We start from the raw sequence: 21,138 nt of genomic DNA, 5'->3' as shown, positions 1-21,138 counted from the left end.
AGGTGGGGGCGGGGCCGAGCGGGCAGGTGGGGGCGGGGCCGAGCGGGCGCTGTCCCGCAGTGACAGGCCCAGAGAAGGGGCGGGGCCGAGCGGGCAGGTGGGGGCGGGGCCGAGCGGGCGCTGTCCCGGAGTGACAGGTGGGGGCGGGGCCGAGCGGGCAGGTGGGGGCGGGGCCGAGCGGGCGCTGTCCCGCAGTGACAGGTAGGGGCGGGGCCGAGCGGGCAAGTGGGGGCGGGGCCGAGCGGGCAGGTGGGGGCGGGGCCGAGCGGGCGCTGTCCCGGAGTGACAGGTAGGGGCGGGGCCGAGCGGGCAGGTGGGGGCGGGGCCGAGCGGGCGCTGTCCCGCAGTGACAGGTGGGGGCGGGGCCGAGCGGGCAGGTGGGGGCGGGGCCGAGCGGGCAGGTGGGGGCGGGGCCGAGCGGGCGCTGTCCCGCAGTGACAGGTAGGGGCGGGGCCGAGCGGGCAGGTGGGGGCGGGGCCGAGCGGGCAGGTGGGGGCGGGGCCGAGCGGGCGCTGTCCCGCAGTGACAGGTGGGGGCGGGGCCGAGCGGGCAGGTGGGGGCGGGGCCGAGCGGGCAGGTGGGGGCGGGGCCGAGCGGGCGCTGTCCCGCAGTGACAGGTAGGGGCGGGGCCGAGCGGGCAGGTGGGGGCGGGGCCGAGCGGGCAGGTGGGGGCGGGGCCGAGCGGGCGCTGTCCCGGAGTGACAGGCCCAGAGAAGGGGCGGGGCTCGCTCGCTGCATGTCCGGGGGTAGGGTGTCGCCTTTCTGGAGCCGTCCTTTAACTGCGCGGTCACGTGACGGAGGAGCGGTGGCCGGTGCCGGGCGGGATGGAGGCGCCTTCCGAGTCCGAGAGTTCGGGGCCCGGCGGGACGGGGCCGGCGGTCGGGTCCTTCCAGCCCAGCGGTAGGAGGGAGCTCGGCTCGCCCCCCCTCCCCGTGCCCTTCCCCCTACTGCCTGTTCGCCCATCGCCCCGGTGCTCCCCCCCTTAGTGCCTGGTCCCCTATCGCCCCCCCAGTGCCCCGCCCCCCATTGCTCCTCCCCCCAGTGCCTGCCCCCCCAGTGCCTGGTCCCCCCCCCCCGGCCCACCCACACATTGCCCCCCTGGGGCCCCATCCCCCAAGTACCTGCCCCCCAACCCATTCCCCTTCACTCCCCCAGCACCAACATGCCCCCCAGCGATGCCTCCTGGCACCCCCATCCCACCCCCCCCCCGCCATCATTGCCCCACAATACCAGCCCGCCCGCCCGGTCTGTTTTTCCAACATAGCTCACCGAACAGCAATGGGGAAGGATTTTATTCCCCCATTAAAACGTGAGGTCCTTTTTGTGGAGCGGAGGGGCTGTGGGACTAACAGGAGTGAGGCCCCTCCAAAGGGGCAGACTGCTTCAGGGCTTGTCAAGAGACCTCCCTCTTCCTCCTCACATGGGACCCTCTGGACCAGCCATATCCCTCAGGCACCCCATTGTCTGCAGCAGTAGAGTGAAATTAGCCAGGCCAGGCTATTTCCACTGCAACTGTTCGCTGCATCGCTAGCCCCAGAGCTTCATGAAGCAGGCCCCTAAAATCATGAGATATTAAAACTAATAAATTGTAGGTTCTTTCTGGATTTTGAGCTGGGGCGGTGTCACATAGCCAGCTTTTCTCCGCAGCTGGGAGGACTGAAACCTTCCTCGTTTTTCTTAAATGAAAGCTGAGGGTCTCCTGTTGTCACCTGATTCCGGAAGCTGGGGCTTGTAGAACCAAACATGGCTAGGCTTGGAAGGAAATGGCTGGCAACAATTAGGGCCCTACCCAATTCACGGTCCATTTCACGGTCATAAGATTTTAAACATAATGATTTCAGCTATTTCAATCTGAAATGTTACGCTGTTCTAATTGTAGGGGTCCTGACCCAAAAAGAAGTTGTGGGGCGGGGGGTCCACAAGGGCTATTGTGGGGGCGGGTTGCGGTATTGCTACCCTTACTTCTGCACTGCTGCTGGCGGCGGCGCTGCCTTCAGAGCTGGGCAGCTGGAGAGCAGCGGCTGCTGGCTGGGAGCCCAGCTCTGAAGGCAGCAGCTAAGGATGTCAGGTATGGTATTGGGTTTCCGAGTGGGAGCCGTGTTAGTCTGTATCAGCAAAAATAACGAGGCGTCCTTGTGGCACCTTAGGGACTAACAAATGTATTTGGGCATAAGCTTTCGTGGGCTAGAGCCCACTTCATCAGATGCATGGAGTGGACAATACAGGAGCCGGTGTGTATATAGAAACAGCCCATGAAGAGATGGGAGTTGCCTTACCAGGTGGGGGGGTCAGTCTAACGAGGCAATTCAATTAACAGTAGAATACCAAGGGAGGAAAAATCACTTTTCTAGTGGTAATGAGGGTGGCCCATTTCGAACATTGACAAGAAGGTGTGAGTAACAGTAGGGGGAAATTAGGTTCTGTAATGACTCATGGTTTGGTATTGTCCCCTTCTGCTGCTTCAGAGCTGTGCGCCCAACCAACAGCCGTCGCTCTCCGGCCGCCCAGCTCTGAAGTCAGTGCAGAAGTAAGAGTGGCAATACCGCAACCCCCCTAAAATAACCTGGTGACCCCCCCCCCACAACTCCCATTTGGGTCAGGACCCCCAATTTGAGAAACACTGGTCTCCCCTGTGCAATCTTTGTAGTATAGGGTAAAAGCCTACAAAAGACCAGCTTTCATGGGTTTTTCATGGCGGTGAATTTGGTAGGTCCCTACTGGTAATAAAACAGTTCAGAGCCCTGTGGGCCGGGGTGATGCCAGGAATTACATCCTGCCCAGGGCTGCTGGCGAGAGCTCTGAGCAGCAGCCGTGCTGGGAGCACGATCTGGAAACAAACCCGTGAGCACCCAGCTTCTGCCCCCACCCGCTTTTCAGGAGAATGAGGGTGGGGTAGTCGTGGGTGGGGCTGTGGTGGCTTTGGACTGATCTAATGTCTACTAGCCAGGGGCTGTGAAAGATGGAGTCCCAGAGCAGGGCCCAGGGTCAGGAATCCCAGTGCATTCCCTCTTCTCAGCAGCTGGAGGTAGCAGGCTCCTCTGCTGCTCTGGCAGGTGTTACCTAGACACTCTCCCCGTCTGCCTGTGCAGGTTGGAGCGGTGTCTCGGCCTGGGGATGATCAACACAGACTTTAGCTGCAGGTGTTTCTGCGTGGAGGCGTTGGCCCCTTAGAAGAGCATTTCCCAGCCCAGCAGGTTCTGCCGCAGTCACGTCTCTGTTCCCTTCCTCTCCCCAGAGCACCAGCATGTCCGCTACAACCCCCTGCGGGATGACTGGGTGCTGGTGTCCGCCCACCGGATGAGGCGTCCCTGGCAGGGGCAGGTGGAGAAACAGCCGCAAGAGGATGTCCCTCGCTGTGACCTGTCTAACCCGCTGTGCCCTGGAGCAGCACGAGCCAACGGGGAGGTACTGCGCCCGGAGGGTCAGGGCCCTTGGGGACCTCCCAGCAAGTGAACACCAATGAACGGAGCTGTGCCTGTGTGCGGGAGAAGGGTATCGCCAGCCGGGTTAACAGCTGGGGGCAGAGAGTGGGAGTGACTCGTCCTGGGTCATGCAGAAAATCTGTGGCAGAGCCTGGAATAGAACCCAGGAGTCCTGGCTCCTAGCCCCTGCCCAGCTGTAACCCACTAAACCCCACTCCGCTCCCAAGGCTGGGAATAGAACCCAGGAGTCCTGGCTCCCAGCCCTGACCTACCAGACTCCACACCTGGCATCTTCTCAGTGGGAGAGCCATGAGCGTCGATGTGCAGTAGCGTCGCCGTTGCGGTGTCTGACCCCCAGAAGAGAGCTCGTTAGGCTGCTGTTGGAATCTCAGTGTGCTCCTCGATGTGCGTAAATCCCCACCTGTGGAGACTGGCACGTCCCGGGCCAGGTGGCTCGGAGGGATGGAGCTGGGACGTGGAGCCTTTCCTTCCCAAGGGAAGCCCCATTGCTCAGCCGAAGCCCTGGAAATGGGCTGGCGGTGCCAATCTGGGGAAGGCTGGTGCCCAGTTTATCCATCCCTTCCAGCTCTCTGCATTTCCCAGTGGTTTGTGGCTGGTCATCTCTTCTCCTCCCCACGCCACCATCTCCCGAGAGCCAGGGATTCCTGCGGAGAGCGTCGCCCTCAGGCCCCTGCTGCGAGCCCCTTGTCAAGGCCAGCAGGGCTTGGGCGGTGCGGGGCCCATAGATTGCCGTGTGTGTGGTCTTAGCTCACCATGCCCTCTGTGGAGCCCGGCAAGGCCTCCCAGGGGTTGGTCAGAGGGTCTAGCGGGCACCTCTTTCTCTAGTTGCCCCTTGCTGGCCCGGGACCCTCCGTGCTCATCTCTGGGGGCCTCTGGGCTGCAGTGAGCGGCGCCGGGGAGCCAGGAAAGCCCAAGCGCCAGGCACAGTCCTGAGCTCGGATCCTCTGCTCCTGGATTTGCTGAGGGGTCAGGGGAAACAGGTCCCGTGTGCAGAGGGAAGGGTGTAGTCCCTCCCCCCCACCCCCGACTTCCATGGGATCCCTCTCCCTGCCCCCAAGCGCCTATGGGGAGCAAAGGAGGGAGTCCCCTGATGCAGCAGGAACAATCCCCTCTGGAGGGGCGTGCCTTGCTGCAGTGCATTCTGGGCACCCTTCTCTTCCCCCTCCCCCCGCGCATGGCTCTGGTGGACAGTGGGCCATGGCAGGAAGGGGCTCCATGCCTGTGAGCTGTGGGTGTGCCAGGGTTGTGGGTTAGGATACTCACAGCTCCGGTGGGGTGCGGACTTGGGGGCTCCTGGCTGCCTTCTTTCATGAGCCCTGGGGCCCCTGTCCTTGTAACCTGTCTCTCGTTCTCTTGGTAAAGGTGAATCCGCAGTACACGAGCACGTTTGTCTTCGACAATGACTTCCCAGCACTGCAGCCGGATGCCCCGGAACCTGGTAATGACCCCTGCGGGGCTCACCTGCCCCGAGGGGCTGGCCGCAGGGGCCAGCCCCGGAACCCGGGAATGCCCCCTGCGGGGCTCACCTGCCCCGAGAGCCTGGCCCCTGCGGCCAGCCCCAGAACCCGGGAACGCCCCCTGCGGGGCTCACCTGCCCTGAGAGCCCGGCCCCTGCAGCCAGCCCCGGAACCTGGGAACACCCCCTGCGGTGCTCACCTGCCCTGAGAGCCCGGCCCCGGCAGCCAGCCCCGGAACCCGGGAACGCCCCCTGCGGTGCTCACCTGCCCTGAGAGCCCGGCCCCTGCGGCCAGCCCCGGAACCCGGGAACGCCCCCTGCGGGGCTCGTTGCTGGTGTGATTGTGTGTGTTGTCTCAGTCGGGGCCCGGGGCTGGAGCTGTGGTTGGGACCGAGGGGCAGCGGTGGGGCTACGTGTGCAGGGGGAGTTCCGAGCTGGCATAGCAGGAGAGGCTGCGGGTCGGGACTGAGGGGCGTGGGCGGAGCTGGGCAGGTAATGCTGGTGCTGCTCATCCCTTCCCCTCGCTGTTCCCACTTGCCGTCCATCTCTGGCTCATTCCTCTCTCTCCTTCTCCAGACGCCTGCAACCACCCCTTGTTCCGAGCTGCGTCTGCCCGAGGAATTTGGTAAATGAAGCCTAGAGGCCTCGGCTGGGGCCATTCATCACTTAGGGATCTAATGTCAGATGCGGTGCTCGAGCAGAGTGAGGGAGCAGTGTTATCCCTGCGGCTGCTCTGGGGCCCTGCAGCTCGGTAGGGTTTCTAGCTGGCCCCGGCCCCCAACCTGCCTGGTTCCCAGCTTCGGATTGGAAGGGGTGGCACACGGCATGCGTCCTTGGGATGCTTGCGGAGGGGGGCGTTCTGTATGGACGCTTTTCTTGCCTTTGGCTTTGGTTCCCCTCCCGAGCCCGTCTCCTGTCCCCTGTCGCCTCCAGCTGGGTCCTGGCAGGAGAAGCACACGGTGGCGCCGTCACTGGGGGGTTAACGCTGCGGGGCATTTGGAAGCTGTTTCCCTCACCCTGCAGCCCCTTGCTGGCTCCCAGGTTCTAGCCCTGGCTCTGCCACCAAACTGCTGGTGACCCTGGGCAAGTCACCCGCCCTCTCTGGGCCCTGTTAAATAGGGGCAGTGCCACTGCCCTACCCGCTGCTCCCAGGGTGCCGGGGGGACGTGGGCTTGCGAGGCTGAGCGCATTCACGGTTGCTGAAGACAGGGGCCCCATAGAAACGCTGGCAAAAAGCCCAGCATCTCCATCGCTTGGGGTCAGACCCGCTGTTCTGGGTGCGTAGGAACCTGGGGGCGCTGTGAAAGGGGCCGGAGACCTGTCTTCGTGCTGGGCAGTGTTGGGGCCATCCCGGGCAGCGATGGTGGGGGAGCTCAGTCTCCGTGGCCTGTTCAGACCACGGCCTCTCTACTGAGTCTACCTGGGGTGGGGCTGGGGGCTGAGTGCCAGCTGCAGTGACCGCTTATTGTGGACTGGGTAGCTGGCACTGCAAAGGTCAATGCCCTGCAGCCCTCCTGGGGAGGTCTGGGAAGCTGGGGGGTGGTGGTAGTGAGGGGGAGACACCTCCCCTCCCCACCCCCAGGGCTCATGCACTCACAGCCGTCTCTCCCTCCCTCCCTCCCATCTCGCAGCAAGGTCATGTGCTTCCATCCTTGGTCTGACCTGACACTGCCGCTCATGTCGCTGGCAGAGATCCGGGCAGTGATTGACAAGTGGGCGGAGCTCACGGTGGAGCTGGGTGCTTCTTATCCCTGGGTACAGGTCAGTGCCCCCCACCCACACCCCCAGTGCAGCGGTGGGCAAAGGCCCTGTAGGGGTGCAGCGTGGGCAGCGGCAGGCCAACCCCCCCGTAGATGCATTGCACCCTCTAGGGGTGGGTGAGGGGAGCGCAGGCTCCAGGCATGTGCACACAGGCGTGACGGGATCAGATGGCTGGCAGCTCCTCACACCATGCTGCGGGCTGTGATGTGCCCGGATATGTGTGTCTCTGAGTGACATTCAGTGACATCCTGCGGCAGGGAGTTAGTTTCTGAATGACTTTCCTCCAACTTGGGGTGAGGCTCTGCGTAGCCAGGGGGCGCTGTTGCCCTTACGTGGGCTCTAGCAGTGAGTGCAGAGCACTTGGGAGCCAGGATTCCTGGGTTCTAGTCCATTGGCTCACCTGTGTGACGGCTCTGTGCCTCAGTTTCCAGACCTGTAAAATTGGGAGAATAACCCCCGCCTTGTCAGGGCGTGGTTGTGAGGCCAAATCCATTAATGCTGGTGCAGCGCCGGGTGCTGCTGAGAGCCTCTAGAAGTGCAAAATGGTAGCGGGCGTGTTGTGACTCTCCTGCCCCTGCTGTTCCCCACCTGCCCCCGATGGTCTGCATTGGGCAGAGTGTCTGCGACGTCACCAGCTTTGTATCCCAGCCAGAGTGGTGCTGCCGTCTGGCCGTTGTGCCTAATGGTTTGGAGAGCCAGACCCGCCTTCCTCCCAGTCCTCTGGGTCCTCACTGATTCACTGGTGCCCAGGTCCCTGCACCCCCTTGCTCACAGCCTGAGGCTTTCCCCGTGCTGCGAGACCACTGCCTTTGGCTCAGAGACGCACTCAGGGCTCCCCTCTCCATTGGCCATGTGCACTTCCAGGGTCTAAGGAGAGAGAACCCTCCTCTGCCCGTGTGGAAGAGTCTGATCTGGAGCTGCAAAGGGATTCTGCAGTGCCCTCACTGAGCTTGGCCGGCCTCCTTCCCTATCCCCCCCGGGTCTCAGAATCTCGCTACATCTGTGCGTTGAACCGCTCCGCCCAGAGGCCAGTCAGTATCACCCTCCAAGTGGTTGATAGGGAAACTGAGGCACCAAGTGGCTGAGTGACAGTGGCAGAGGAGGGAATAGAACCATGGAGTCCAGATTCTCAGGGCAGTGCTCCAACTGCTAGGCTGTGCTTCCTTGCCAGCAGTTGCCACCAGCTGACATTAGAATAGTCCTGAGAGCTTCTTTTCCCTTCTCTCTGCAGATATTTGAGAACAAAGGGGCCATGATGGGCTGCTCCAACCCTCACCCTCACTGCCAGGTAAGGGAGCCGGCTGCTCGCGCCCTGGGGACTGCGCCATGGGTGGGTTGTGTTATGGGGAGGGGAAGGGGCGTCCTGGCACCCTCCTGTTCCTCCCGTGATCTTCTCTGAAAAGCGACTCTTGTGAGCCCTCCGGGCAGAGCCCCCAGCTTTGCAATGTTCAGATCGCTCTTGTAGCGTCTCCTTCATCAAATGAGTGTTTAAAACTTCTCCCTCCAACATCTGGGCTGCCCAGACAGCAATGCAGGGCTAGCCACGGAGTCTGATTCCTAACCCATGTCTGCCTCCTCCCCAATGCTTCCCATTTCCTTGTGTCGGGTCTGTTCTCACTTGGCAGTCAAGTCCATCATCTAGGGCCCTGATCCTGCAGTTGGGCTGGCGGAGGTTTGACCTGATTGCAAGCTCCTTTGCCCAGGGACCTGCCTCCTGCATGGGGCGATGGGCTGAGCATTGTCAGGTGGTGCCGTTTTGCACGGTCACTTTCCTGACCAGGTTTTGGTTCAGCCTCTCGCTCCCGCTGAGAGCCACGAGCTAGTTCAGTGCACCCTGGGGGCGGTGAAACTGACTAGCTGCCAAGTGAAACTGACCAGTGCCATCTCCCTGTCCAAACCCAGGGCAGGGCGAAAAGAAAAGGGCCAGCGTCACCAGTGCAAAGTGAACCGAACTTGGGATTCCCTCAACCTCCTTGGTCCCGGGCACTGACAGCCCAGCCGAGGGACTGCCCTAATCTCACAAGTACAATCCTCTCTGTTCCTTCCGATATTGGATCTGCTTAACCCTGACCCAATGGGGGTCCACTAAGATTGGGTGGCCCATAAATGCACCTTCCCATTTGCTCCTCCTAAACTGTCTGGATGCCCAGGTAACTTTTTGTGGGTTGATTCCTACCCGGTGTAGATCTTGACTTACCTATCTTGACTTCAAAGGGGCGTGCCTCTTTGTGCCAGCTGAAGATCTGGCCTCGTTTGTGGGCCACGTGTTGTGTTCCCCTCCCACAAAACACTCCCGATACTTCCTGTTTTGTTTTGTTTGGTGGGGGGCGCAGCTGTAGAGGGAACTAGAAAGGAGTTAACAGAACTTCATAGCCACTGCGAGGGATCCTACAATGACCAAACCCTGGAAGTGTGCACGATTGCTGGTTGAAAGCAAACTGAGGGGAAACCAGATACCTTGTAAAAATCTGAAACCTCTTTGCTGTCCATCTTCAAAAAATACTTTTCTCATTGAGAGCAACTCCCTTCCCTCCTCCCCCCCACCCCGGCCTTTTCTAGTCTGGGAAACATTACAGATGCATTTACACAGCACCATGATGCTCGTTATGTATTTTTGGCTGTTTAGTCTCAACCTTCCCTTGTTAATACGGGAGCTGCCTCGTGTGGCTGTAGATCACAATTTCACCATCAGGTGGCAGCATAAACCTGCAAATGGCTGCTTCTCCTGGCCATTCCAGGCTCTGCTTTCTCTGAGCCACCTCCCCAATCCATCCCTCTCCTAACCTTGTGCCACCACAGGGTACTGGGAGCCGCTGCCGAATCCTAGAGTGGTTTGATGAGGGGATTGTACCGTCCACTTGGGAGCATGTGAAGCAATCCTGCCTGGCGCTCCCAGAGAACTGCTGACACCTCCGCCCCTAGGATACAGCTGGGAGCGAGAGACCCTTTAGCTTCCAAAGCTGTCCCTCCGGCTCTGGCTAGCGTCAGTGTAGCCCTGCCGACTACTGCAGGGGCAGGGTGGGTTTCCCTGCCCCCCACACCTCCCTGGGGGCCCACTGCTAGCCCACTGGTGCCAGCTTCTGCCTCGGCCCTCCCTGTGGACTGGGAACCCAGCCCCACGCTAGCTGTGTGGGGAGAGACTTCTGGAGCTCCACCGGGGGTGAGGGATGTGCCATTTGCACCTGCCCAGGGAGCCAGTGGAGCCCCCCCATGAGGAGTGGTGATGCCAGCTCCCTAGGGCGGGGAGAGTGCCCAGGGAAACACCTTAACCGCCGTAAGTCATCTGCTCCTGGTGCCCTCAGTCCTCCATGGGCAGGATGCCTTGGGGCCCTGTTGCTGGTGCGGTGTCCACTGCAGCCCTGCCTGGCAAACGGCATCTAAAGATCCCACCTTGAGCCCCTCTGTGTGCATAGAAATCTCCCCGGTTACAGCCCCCAAGCAGGGTTCATGCCGGGCTGCTGAGATGCTCCCTGCAGCTCTGGGCGGCCGCAGTTCAGCACAGGTGGGTGTCGGGCACCCCTGGAGCCTACGGCAACGGGCACCCCATGTAGAAAGGGTCACGGAATGGGGGCAGCTTTTCTGTCTCTGGTGCAGGAGCCACCCAGTCCCGAGGGGCTGGCCCCGGCTCCCCGATCTCCCGTCGTCAGATGGGCTGAGTCCAGTGACTCAGGTGAAACGCTGAGAGGGGCACTGTGTGGGGAGGGCCTCGGGGCTGGGGCTGCAGAGTTTGTTCAGGGCTTGTGATGAGCTGGAGGGGGGCCAGGGAAGAGCCATTGATCAAGGGGGTCGGGAGGAGACGAGCAGAGGGAATGTGCCAGGCTTGGCCGCGTGACAGCTCGGGGAGCATCAGTCACACAGACCTCCAGGAATGGCAGAGTGTGGGGCCCGTCACGGTCACGGGAAGGTGCCAGACAGACACCGGCAGAGCTCAATCTTATCGAAGGGAAGGATACGGGCTGGCTGGCTCATGGGCTGCGAGTACCTGTGCGGGAGAGCCTCTTTTATCTGAGTCAAAGGCAGAACAAGTTCCAGGGGCTGGAAGCTGAGGCCAAACAAGGCACCAGTCTCGGAGTGGGTGAGGAGCCATGGGGCCAGTGGCTCTACAGATGGTGGGGGGGAGGGTGCTTCCAATGGAGAGTTGGGGTCTCCCTCTCAGATTTCCACTCCAGCTCATCACATGCTGTTGGGCTGGACGTGGGGATCTCTGGGCGGGGCTCTCCGGCCCGGGTTATGCAGGAGGACTGAACAGATCCCAGCAGTTGCTGTGGCCCCTACATCTGACTCTAGTTTCTGGGGGATGCTAGGGGGCAGCGCAGAGGGACCGGCTGAGATTTAGAGGGAGGAAGTTGAGGCTGTTCGCGGGGTCAGGCTGGGGAATGGTCCCTGTCCTGCCTGCTGGGCGGGAGCGTCATCACTCGAGGCATCTAAACTAGATGGATTGAAGCCCTGGGGGAGGGGCTGTTCTGAGACCACCCAGCTGTTCCCCCACCCCCAGCTGTGCCATGGGGATGCTGTCGGTCCCACCCGATGGCTATGGCAGGGGTTGGTGGGTCTCCACCTTGCAGAACCCACCATCAGGGCACGCGCTGACTGGCCCCCTTGGTGGCCGTGAGGCCAGGGAGGGGCTGGGCCCTGGAGATGGGGCAGCTGGGTGGTGGGGGAAGAGCTGGGCTCGGTTCCCTGCTGAGACGCGCCTGTCCCTGCCTGTCGGCCCATGAGGGGCGGGGTGGGGGGGTCACAGAATCAGGGAGGGGACTCTGCCGGGCACGGGGAGGGAGCAGGGAAGTAGCAGGGCCCCAGGTGCTCAGCCCTGTTCTTGCAGGCAGGTGGCGCTCTGGCACCACAGCTGGGGGTCTCTGCTGTCCCCACTGGCGCCCGCTGCGTGGAGCACCTCTGCACCCTGCAGAGCCACCCCATTGCTTCACACTGTGCCTCAGCTGCTCCCCTTCAGCAACTCTTCCCTCCCCTCCCCCCAGGTCTGGGCCAGTAACTTCCTCCCCAACGAAGCCCGGCTGGAGGACCGGACGCAGCGGCAGCACCTCCAGGAGCGCGGCGTGCCCTTGCTGCTGGAGTATGCCCGGCTGGAGGCCCAGAGGAAGGTAGCGGCCTACGGGCAGGGGCGTTGGCTCCATTTGGGGGTGGTCATGGCTCACCCAAAGAGGCAGCGGGGAGGGGAGCAGCTCCAGTTCCTGCTGGAACCAGGTCTGGACTCCTTTTAAGCAAGGCCCCTTCTCCTAAGATTAGCTTCCCCCTGCGGTGGGCTCCGAGAGCTCGGTGTGTGTGTGAGCCCCTCTTGCAGCGGGGTGCGCAGGGAGCTCAAAGCGCCTGCCACTGCTGCCAGCAAGGGAGATCTGCCCTAGCTCACGGGGCAGAGGCCTGGGAGCGCCCCTGGGTCCTGCCCCCGGTGCCCCTGGCTTCACTGTGCCTGGGCAGGGCTGGTGGTACTAGCTTTGCAGCCCCTTAGCACAGTGCGCTGTGCCCCGCAGGAGCGGCTGGTGGTGGAGAACGCGGACTGGCTGGTGGTGGTCCCCTATTGGGCCGTGTGGCCTTTCCAGACCCTGCTCCTGCCCCGCCGTCACGTCTGCCGCCTCCAGGAGCTCAGCGACGGCGAGAGAGACAGTAAGTGGCTGCCCCGTCCTGGCCCCTGGGCGGAAATGCCCCCCCCCCCTCCGCCCCCACTGCATGCTTTGCTCTGGAGCCGACTGCCACATGCACCCACCCCTGCTCCATGCACCATGGGGAGGAGCCTGGACCAGGGTAGAATGTCCTTTGGCCCCTCACCCCCGCCCCCTGTTCTCATTTCCTTCTCTTGCAAGGCATGAAATCAGAAGTGGGGGTTCTGGAGCGTGGCAGACCAGCTCCGGCGGTGTGCCCACCGCGAGGGATCAGAGGGCAGCTCTTTGTTACTCAGTTCCCCAGGTGCTGTGTGCGGAGCCGGGCTCAGGATGTGGGGCTGCTGGGCGGCTGAGTGCCCCATGCTTGTCGCTGCGTGGTGCCATGACACTCACGGGAAGCTTCCAGAGCCAGGCTTGGGCTGGTGCTTGGTGTATGTCCCAACTCGCTGACTGTGACTGATAGAACTTAGGGCAGGCAGGTAGGGCGCCGATGTTCAGCCCACTAGACCCGGAGGTGGGGGGGCCGATGCTGTGCTGAGGGCAGGGGCGCAGTGTGCCAGGTGCTGGGGCTCTGGGAAGTTTGCAGACGTGTGTCAGACTCTGGGAGAGGTGAATAACGAAGCGCGCAGGTCGCTGGTACAGAGCCATCTGGATCGAGCAAACAATATACTTCCGTGTTAATATGGCTAAATAGAAATGAATCCATCGGGGAACAAAGAATGTCGGCCGTGCTTACAGGATATGGGACTCTATCCCAGGAAGCAGTGATGCTAAAAAACGATTGGGGGTTGATGGTGGATAATCAGGTGACTATGAGCTCCCAGTGCGATGCTGTGGCCAAAGGAGCTAACACGATCCCGGGAGGCATGAATGGGAATCTCAGGTAGGAACAGAGAAGTCATTTTACATCTGTATTTGGCACTGGTGCCACCGCTGCGGGAATCCTGTGCCCAGGTCTGGAGCCCACAGTCCAAGAAGGAGGTTGATAAATTGCAGAGGGGTTCAGAGAAGAGCCATGAGAAAGATGACAGGATTGGCAAACCTGCCTTAGAGTGAGAGACTCACGGAGAAGGTTATGGGGTGACTTGATTATAGTCTCTAGGTACCTATGTGGGCAGCAAATATTTAACAGTGGGCTCTTCAGTCCAGCAGAGGCAGGTTGAACACGATCCAATGGCTGGAAGTTGAAGCCAGACAAATTCAGACTGGAAATCAAGGCAATTAACCACTGGAACAATTTACCCAGGGTTGTGGTAGTCTCCATCACGGACCATTTTAAAATCGAAACTGGGTATTTTTCCAAAATATCTGCTCTAGGGATTACTATGGGGCAGTTCCAGGCTTGTTCCACAGGAGGGCAGACTAGATGAGCACAATCTGGCCTTGGAATCTGGGCAAACCCTGGGCTGGGGCAGGGGCACTGCCTGGCCCCCGGTGAACAAGGGGTTAACCTCAGGGCAGCTTCCCCTGTCCCAGAGGCACTTAGGAAGGAGTGGCTGTGCAGAGTAGGGGGGTGGTTTGGGCTCCACCCCAGAGGCGCTGGAGCAGTTTGAACCAGGGGTTAGGTTGGTGGGTGGGAAGGGAGGATGAGCAGCGTTCCCTTCTCAAGCAGTGCCAGAATGAGGCGCCCTCTGCATCCAACCAATCAGTGACATGATCCGTCTTCTCTCTTGCAAGCTCTGACCCGCAGTGAAGTAGTTAATGGCATTGGTGTTTGCGTTGTCATTAGGTTCCAGAGTCAACACCCACTGTGATCCATAAGGGCAAAGCCCCTAGTTCTTGTTTCCATAGTAGCTCCCTTCAGAGCTGCGACCCAAAGTGAGCCTGCCCTGGGGTGGGTGCCCAGGCTGAGGGGTCGGACTGACGTGAGCTCTGGCTTGGAACGTGAGCTCTGGAGAGCAAGTCCCTGCTGACTGGGTCACTGTCTGGGCACCGAGCTGCCTCACAGGCGGGGAGTGAGATTCTGCCAGTGCCCAGCTGCGATCCAGGGAAGAGGTTTTTGTGCTTTTCTCCCCATCTGTGCCGAGGACCCTCCTGTTATCTGTGCCCCCACGCGGGCCGAGGGCTTGGGAGCGGGTTGGGTTAGGGCTGGTGACTGACCACTCACTGTTCTTGTGTCGCAGGTCTGGCCTCCATCATGAAAAGGCTCCTCACCAAGTACGACAACCTCTTTGAGGTTTCCTTCCCCTACTCGATGGGCTGGCATGGTATGTGGCGGGGGGGGGGTGTGACGAACTGGGCCTGTTCTCACTGTGGTCTGTGAATGCTGACAGGGGAGTGTGCTGGGATAGTCTGCATTACAGGATGGGAGCTGCCCGAGGGCGCATACCTGAGTGTGTAACATGAGAACCCAGGAAGGGGTTGAAGGCGAGGCGACTCCTTAGCCGGGGAAACTGAACAAAGGCGGTGGGAGGGGTCGCTGAAAGCAGAGTGCTGGAAGCAGGCTGGAAGGAGGCTGGAGAGATGGCTGGGAGGCAGAGATGGCTCTGACCCCCCAAAGGGGGGTGGGCTGGCATGCCCTGGGACCCCAAGCTGGACCTAACTGAGGGGGGGCCCTGTTGTCTGTGCCTGCAAGACCTGTCTTGGACTGTATTCCTGTCATCCAAATAAACCTTCTGCTCTACTGGCTGGCTGAGAGTCATGGTGAATCGCAGGAAGCCGGGGGTGCAGGGCCCTGAGTCCCCCAATACTCCGTGACAACTGGTGGCAGCGGCGGGATCTACTGCACCCCGTGGACGGCGCTTCCTGCAGTAAGTGACTGGGGAGCAGTAAAACGAAGGGGGATTGACGGGGACCAGGCCGTCTGAAGAGTGGGAGAGAGACGGTTATTACCCCTGGGAGTGTGTGACCAGCGAGAAGGACTTTTGCAGTAACAGGGTCCCCCGGGGGGATCGCAGCGAGTGGTCCCAGGGGCGGAGGAGTCTGCAGCTCGACCCTGGCAGAGAGGTGGTGACCTCGAGAAGGGCTGGCACACTAGGGGGCCCCCTGGGAACTGTGGGGAGCTGTGAGCACACAGGCCGGTGAGTGGCCAGCAGGAAGATGTATGCCAAGCGGCTTAAGAGCGACCTGGTGGAGCTGTGCAAGCAGAGGGGGCTGTGCATTGGGAGGCTCACCAAAGAACAGCTCATTGCCCAGCTGGAGGCAGAAGATCGCGCAAATGAACTGATCCCTGTGCCTCAGGGAAGCAGCCTGGCAAATGCAGCGCAGGCACCAGTGTCTGTCCCAGCTGGGAGTGGTCAGCCGGCTGCTGAGGGCTTCCCGAGACCCCTCCTTCCTATGCCTAGGGGAAGGGTGGGGAGGAGCCCAGCAAATACCGAAGGCGCCGTGGCCCCCCCGGCCAGCAGGGGGTCCCCCCGGCGAAGCCCACCGGCCAGCAGAGGATCCTCCCGGCGGCGTTCGGCATCCGGGGAGCGGAATTGGCTGGAATGGGAGAAAGAGCTAAAACTGAGAGAGCTGGAGGATCGTGAACAACAGAGACAGCATGAACGGGAGGAGAAAGAGAGACAGAGACAGCATGAACGGGAGGAGAAAGAGAGACAGCATCAGCGTGAACGGGAGGAGAAAGAGAGACAGCATCAGCGTGAAGAGAGACAGCGTCAGCAGGAACAGGAGGAGAATGAGAGACAGAGACAGGAGAATGAGAGACAGCGTCAGCATGACCTGGAACTGGCGAGATTGAAGGGCAGCGAACCCCCGGCTGCAGTGAGTGAGGGGGGACCCAGGACTGCACGGAGCTTTGATAAGTGCATCATGGCCCCATACAAGGAGGGGGAGGACATGGATGACTTCCTGGAGGCCTTTGAGACGGCCTGCGAGCTGCACCAGGTTGATCCCGCGGACAGACTCCGGGTCCTTACCCCCTTACTGGACCCCAAAGCCGTGGCATTGTACCGCCAACTGGGAGAGGCAGAGAAAGGGGACTACGAACTATTCAAAAGGGCCCTGCTACGTGAGTTTGGGCTGACTCCTGAGATGTACCGGGAAAGGTTCCGGAGTCAAGATAAAACCCCTGAGATCTCATATCTGCAACTAGCCGTCAGCATGGAAAGATACGCCAGCAAGTGGGCTGATGGGGCCCAGACGAAGGAGGACCTGATTAAACTGCTGGTACTGGAGCAACTGTATGAGCGGTGCCCATCCGACCTGAGGCTGTGGTTGGTGGACAGAAAGCCAGAGAACCCGCGACACGCCGGGCAGCTGGCCGATGAGTTTGTAAAGAGCCGGTCAGGGGATGGCAGGGAGGAGCCCCAAAGGAACAGGCCCGCCGCGATGCAGAGAGAGTGTCACCCTGGGACCTCCCAAAGGGGGAATATGGGGAATCCCCTCCCACGGGGAATGCCCAGCATCAGGACCATCCGACCCACTCAAGGGGACCCATGGGACATGGGCTGCTACCACTGTGGCCAAAAGGGCCACATACGGGCCCAGTGCCCCAGGCTCAGGGACAGACTGAGCAGGCCGAACCCACAGAGGGTTGACTGGGTAGAGACCCAGCCCGGCGAGAGGCAGCATTCCCAGGGAAGGGGGGCTGGCAGAGTACCACCTGCTAAGGTGGGAGGAGAGCCCCAGGCCAGCTTCTCTGGGGGGCCAGATGCTCCGGATTCAAAGTTCTCCGTTTACAGGGTTGGCGCGGGGCTGTCCCTGCGGAGCGAGTGCCTTGTTCCCCTGGAGGTGGATGGGAAGAAAGTTTATGGTTACTGGGACACGGGCGCAGAGGTGACACTGGCCCGGCCCGAGGTGGTGGCCCCAGATCGGGTGGTGCCCAACACCTTCCTGACCCTGACCGGGGTGGGCGGGACCCCATTCAAGGTTCCCGTAGCGAGGGTACACCTGAAATGGGGGGCCAAGGAGGGCCCCAAGGACGTGGGAGTGCACCACCATTTGCCCACTGAGGTGTTGATGGGGGGGGACCTAGAGGACTGGCCAAGCAGCCCCCAGACCGCCTTAGTTGTGACCCGCGGTCAGAGCCGGCGAGGGGCACTGCGCCCTGGCCTTGGGGGGGGTGCCTTGCCTGAGGCGCGGGACCCTAACCTGGTGGGGAGGGAACGCCCAGGGACGCGGCTCAGGGAGGCTGCAGCTTCGGACCCAGCGGGCGAGAAAGAGCAGGTGGCCATCCCCGTCCCAGCTGCTGAGTTCCAGGCCGAGTTACAGAGAGATCCCTCCTTGCGGAAGATAAGGGACCTGGCCGACCTCAATGCGGTACAGACCATGGGACGAGGTGGCCGGAAAAGGTTCCTGTGGGAGAAGGGGTTCCTGTACCGAGAATGGGCTCCCCCAGGGAAAATGGAGTCAGGGGGGATCAGGAGGCAGCTGGTGGTACCCCAGAAGTATCGCCGCCAGCTGCTGTGCCGGGCCCATGACATTCCCCTCTCAGGGCACCAGGGAACCTGGCGTACCCAGCAGAGGCTGCTACGGAGCTTTTACTGGCCTGGGGTCTTTGTTACTGTCCGACAGTACTGCAGATCCTGTGACCCCTGTCAGAGGGGGAGGAAGGCCTGGGACAAGGGGAAAACAGCTTTAGGACCCTTGCCCAGCATAGAGGAGCCTTTTCGGAGGGTGGCCAAGGTAAAAAGGGCGGCTCTAAACCAAGAGAGCCCAAAGCACAGACCTCCAGACTGGAGCGCTGGGAGAAGACCACAGCCCAGTTGGAGCCCCAGAGGTATGGGGGTGGGAAAAGGGCGCAGGCCGCATAAACCTTCCCACATGCGAACTGCGAGTGCCATCAAGCAACCCCAACCTAAGGGGGAGCGTGAAACTGGAGGGGCCTGGTGTAATTCTCACCAAGGAATGGGAGGGATGCGGGGGCATCCATGGGAACGGGGGTAGGTTCGAACTTCCCCGGGTCACTGGCTAAAGTGACCCTGCTCAGTTCGGTCTCGAAGGGGGGAGAGATGTGACGAACTGGGCCTGTTCTCACTGTGGTCTGTGAATGCTGACAGGGGAGTGTGCTGGGATAGTCTGCATTACAGGATGGGAGCTGCCCGAGGGCGCATACCTGAGTGTGTAACATGAGAACCCAGGAAGGGGTTGAAGGCGAGGCGACTCCTTAGCCAGGGAAACTGAACAAAGGCGGTGGGAGGGGTCGCTGAAAGCAGAGTGCTGGAAGGAGGCTGGAGAGATGGCTGGGAGGCAGAGATGGCTCTGACCCCCCAAAGGGGGGTGGGCTGGCATGCCCTGGGACCCCAAGCTGGACCTAACTGAGGGGGGGGGCCCTGTTGTCTGTGCCTGCAAGACCTGTCTTGGACTGTATTCCTGTCATCCAAATAAACCTGCTCTAGTGGCTGGCTGAGAGTCATGGTGAATCGCAGGAAGCCGGGGGTGCAGGGCCCTGAGTCCCCCAATACTCCGTGACGGGGGGCACGGGGAGGCAAGTACGGGGCGAGTCGGGGCACCGGGTGGCTCAGGGGACTGGTATGGTATGTGGCTGGGGGATGGGGGGGGAGCATGGGGAAGCCAGTGTGGGCAAGTCGGGGCACCGGGTGGCTCAGGGGACTGGCATGTGGGGTTATCGGTTCAAATCCAGCCCCAGCCGGTCACGGTGCCCGCTTGGAGGCCACGTGAGCGGAGTCTGTCCTGTGACCGGTATCTGGAATCATTGGTGGGCTTGTATCTGGCAGGCGCCCCCACGGGGCCTCACTTGGGAGCAGACTGTGGGCACTGGCAGCTTCACGCCCACTACTACCCGCCCCTCCTCCGCTCGGCCGCTGTCCGCAAGTTCATGGTGGGCTACGAGATGCTGGCGCAGGCTCAGCGGGACCTGACGCCAGAGCAGGTGAGCGCAGGAGCCCTGGATTGGGGGCGGGGTGGTCTCAGGAGCGGGCTCCATGGGGCTGCGCTGGGCACCGGGGGTGGGGTGGTCTCAGGAGCGGGCTCTGTGGGCAATGGGCTGTGCTGGGCACCGGGGGTGGGGTGTTCTCAGGAGCGGGCTCCATGGGCAATGGGCTGGGGTGGGCACCGGGGGTGGGGTGGTCTCAGGAGCGGGCTCCGTGGGGCTAGGCACTGGGGGTGGGGTGATCTCAGGAGCGGGCTCTGTGGGCAATGGGCTGTGCTGGGCACCGGGGGTGGGGTGTTCTCAGGAGCGGGCTCCATGGGGCTGGGCTGGGCACCGGGGGCGGGGTGATCTCAGGAGCGGGCTCTGTTGGGAGTGGCCTAGGCTGGGGGGGGTGGGGGCAGGGCTGCAGGCTGGGAGTTCACCCCCCCGAAGGTTGGGCTGTGGCGTAGGGGTTCGGTGCCCCCAAGAGGCCACGCTCCTGAACTGCAGAAATCGGCCGCCTGGGGTCTCGGTGCCGGCTCCGGTGCCCTGGCGCTCTGTCTCACCCGTGCTCTCTCTTTCCCCGCAGGCCGCCGAGCGCCTGAGGACTCTGCCCGAGGAGCATTACAGGGTGAGGCCGCGTGAGGCGGTGTGACGAGCGGTGCCGGCCAAGGAGGGGAGCTGGCACGTTGCAGAGGGGCCACCGGCCGCATGCGGGACTCGGTTCCTTTGTTTTGCTGACCAGTGGGAATTGAGCTGGGGGGCTGGTGGGCAGAGCACGGTGGAGTCTCTTGGACAGGCCACTTTGGGGGCAATAGTCAGCACTCAGGGCGAGGCTGAGACCGGCAAACTCGTGTCAGGCGACTGGCTGGGTGAGCTCCCCACAGCCTCAGAGCTGGGTCTCTGGGGGCTGTCACCCCATGGGAGCTCCTGGGCTGCAGCGGGTGGAGAGCCAGTGGCAGCTGCCTTTGTCAGCAGCGGGGGGGGGGGGGGGGGGGCTGTGGTATACATTGAAAGGGTGCTCCGGAGGGGGTCAGGGGGTAACCTGTGTCACCTAGTAACCCCCGTGGGCTCCTGGCTCCCATGGGTGTCAGCAAGGGGCCTGGTTCTGGCTTGTGGGAGGCAGGGGAGTGGCGGGGAGCGGTCCAGAGTCCTTGGCCCTGTGAGTCCCTGTGACTGCTGCAGAGGGACAAATTCTCTGTAGCTTTTTTAAGCCTTTGATGCCCACAGTTCCAGTCCCACACATGCCAAGCCCAGTGCCAGCCCCTGCCCTACTGCTGGGCTCAGAAAGCCTCATGTCTGATGGGGTTTGGCCCTACACTCCCACCCTTTGCCCCTACTGCCCCCCTGCTGTCGTGTGCCATGGCCTGTGGCTGCTCTCCGCGGTGCTGCCTGTGGACGCTTGGCTTTTCAGTCACTTCAATAAAACCGAAAACCGAAGCAATGCTGCCTCCGGCTGGCTTGGCGCTCTGGGGCCAGATCTCCGCTGCTGCAACTCCTCGGAGGTGTCCGTGGCTCTATGCCAGCTGAGGCTCTGGCCCGGAGCATCTGGGCTGCGGGGTGCGGTCTGTACTTGTCTCTCTGCTTGGGGGAAGGCAGCCAGCAGGCGCGGCGCCCCCCGGAGCCGTCTCCCTCTGGGGTGTGCAAAGAGCGCTCTAGTTCGATTGCACTCGCGCTGCGTCCCCGGCACCACTGCCAGGACCCGGCCCCTCATGGGAGGTGCAGTCAGGGAATCCTGCAGGGTCTGGCTGAGCCCACATGGCCAAGGCTCAGCCCAGCTGGGTGTATCGGCGGCCTCTGCTGCTCAGATCATGCCCCTCCCCGCCCATTACTGCCGCCGACACGTCTCCCTCCAGTGCCATCCATGCGTTAAACCTTCCCCATCCCCCACTCTTCCAGTGAGCCGATCTCTATTTTGCAGATGGGTAAACTGAGGCACAGAATGGCTGCAGTGACTGACCCGTGTCTCAGGGTGAGTGAGGTGTAAACCCTAGTCTACTTCCCTGAGGCCTGCGCGCTGAATGCCGGACCAGCCTCCGTCCCCTCCTTGAACTGTCCCCAGGCCTGGGGGCCAGCTGCAGCCTTTGAAGAAGTGGGGGTGGGGTGGAGACG

At 61.9% G+C, this 21,138-nt stretch overlaps 1 protein-coding gene across 1 annotated transcript; it reads left to right on the top strand.

The window, feature by feature from the left end:
* Window positions 1-817: 817 nt before the first annotated feature.
* Window positions 818-19,997, top strand: GALT (galactose-1-phosphate uridylyltransferase). The gene is made up of 11 exons (XM_054033162.1): window positions 818-900; window positions 3,236-3,405; window positions 4,806-4,881; window positions 5,476-5,524; window positions 6,531-6,660; window positions 7,892-7,948; window positions 11,637-11,759; window positions 12,147-12,279; window positions 14,399-14,482; window positions 18,893-19,047; window positions 19,616-19,997. The coding sequence occupies exons 1-11, from the start codon at window positions 825-827 to the stop codon at window positions 19,679-19,681; spliced, it is 1,119 nt and encodes a 372-aa protein (XP_053889137.1). The 5' UTR covers window positions 818-824; the 3' UTR covers window positions 19,682-19,997.
* The last annotated feature ends 1,141 nt before the right edge of the window (window positions 19,998-21,138 follow it).

This window comes from Malaclemys terrapin, chromosome 6, assembly GCF_027887155.1.
Source record: "Malaclemys terrapin pileata isolate rMalTer1 chromosome 6, rMalTer1.hap1, whole genome shotgun sequence".
In the NCBI taxonomy this organism is placed as follows: domain Eukaryota; kingdom Metazoa; phylum Chordata; order Testudines; family Emydidae; genus Malaclemys; species Malaclemys terrapin.
Note: the sequence above shows the minus strand (reverse complement) of the source record. Positions and strands in the feature narration are given on the sequence as shown.

What these genes read in the sequence shown, in the direction of transcription:
- GALT (XM_054033162.1), top strand. Translation starts at nt 825, where the DNA reads ATGGAGGCGCCTTCCGAGTCCGAGAGTTCGGGGCCCGGCGGGACGGGG. An exon ending in CAGCACGAGCCAACGGGGAG is followed by an intron (nt 3,406 to 4,805) that starts GTACTGCGCCCG and finishes CTCTTGGTAAAG; the next exon opens with GTGAATCCGCAGTACACGAG. An exon ending in GGCTGGAGGCCCAGAGGAAG is followed by an intron (nt 11,760 to 12,146) that starts GTAGCGGCCTAC and finishes TGTGCCCCGCAG; the next exon opens with GAGCGGCTGGTGGTGGAGAA.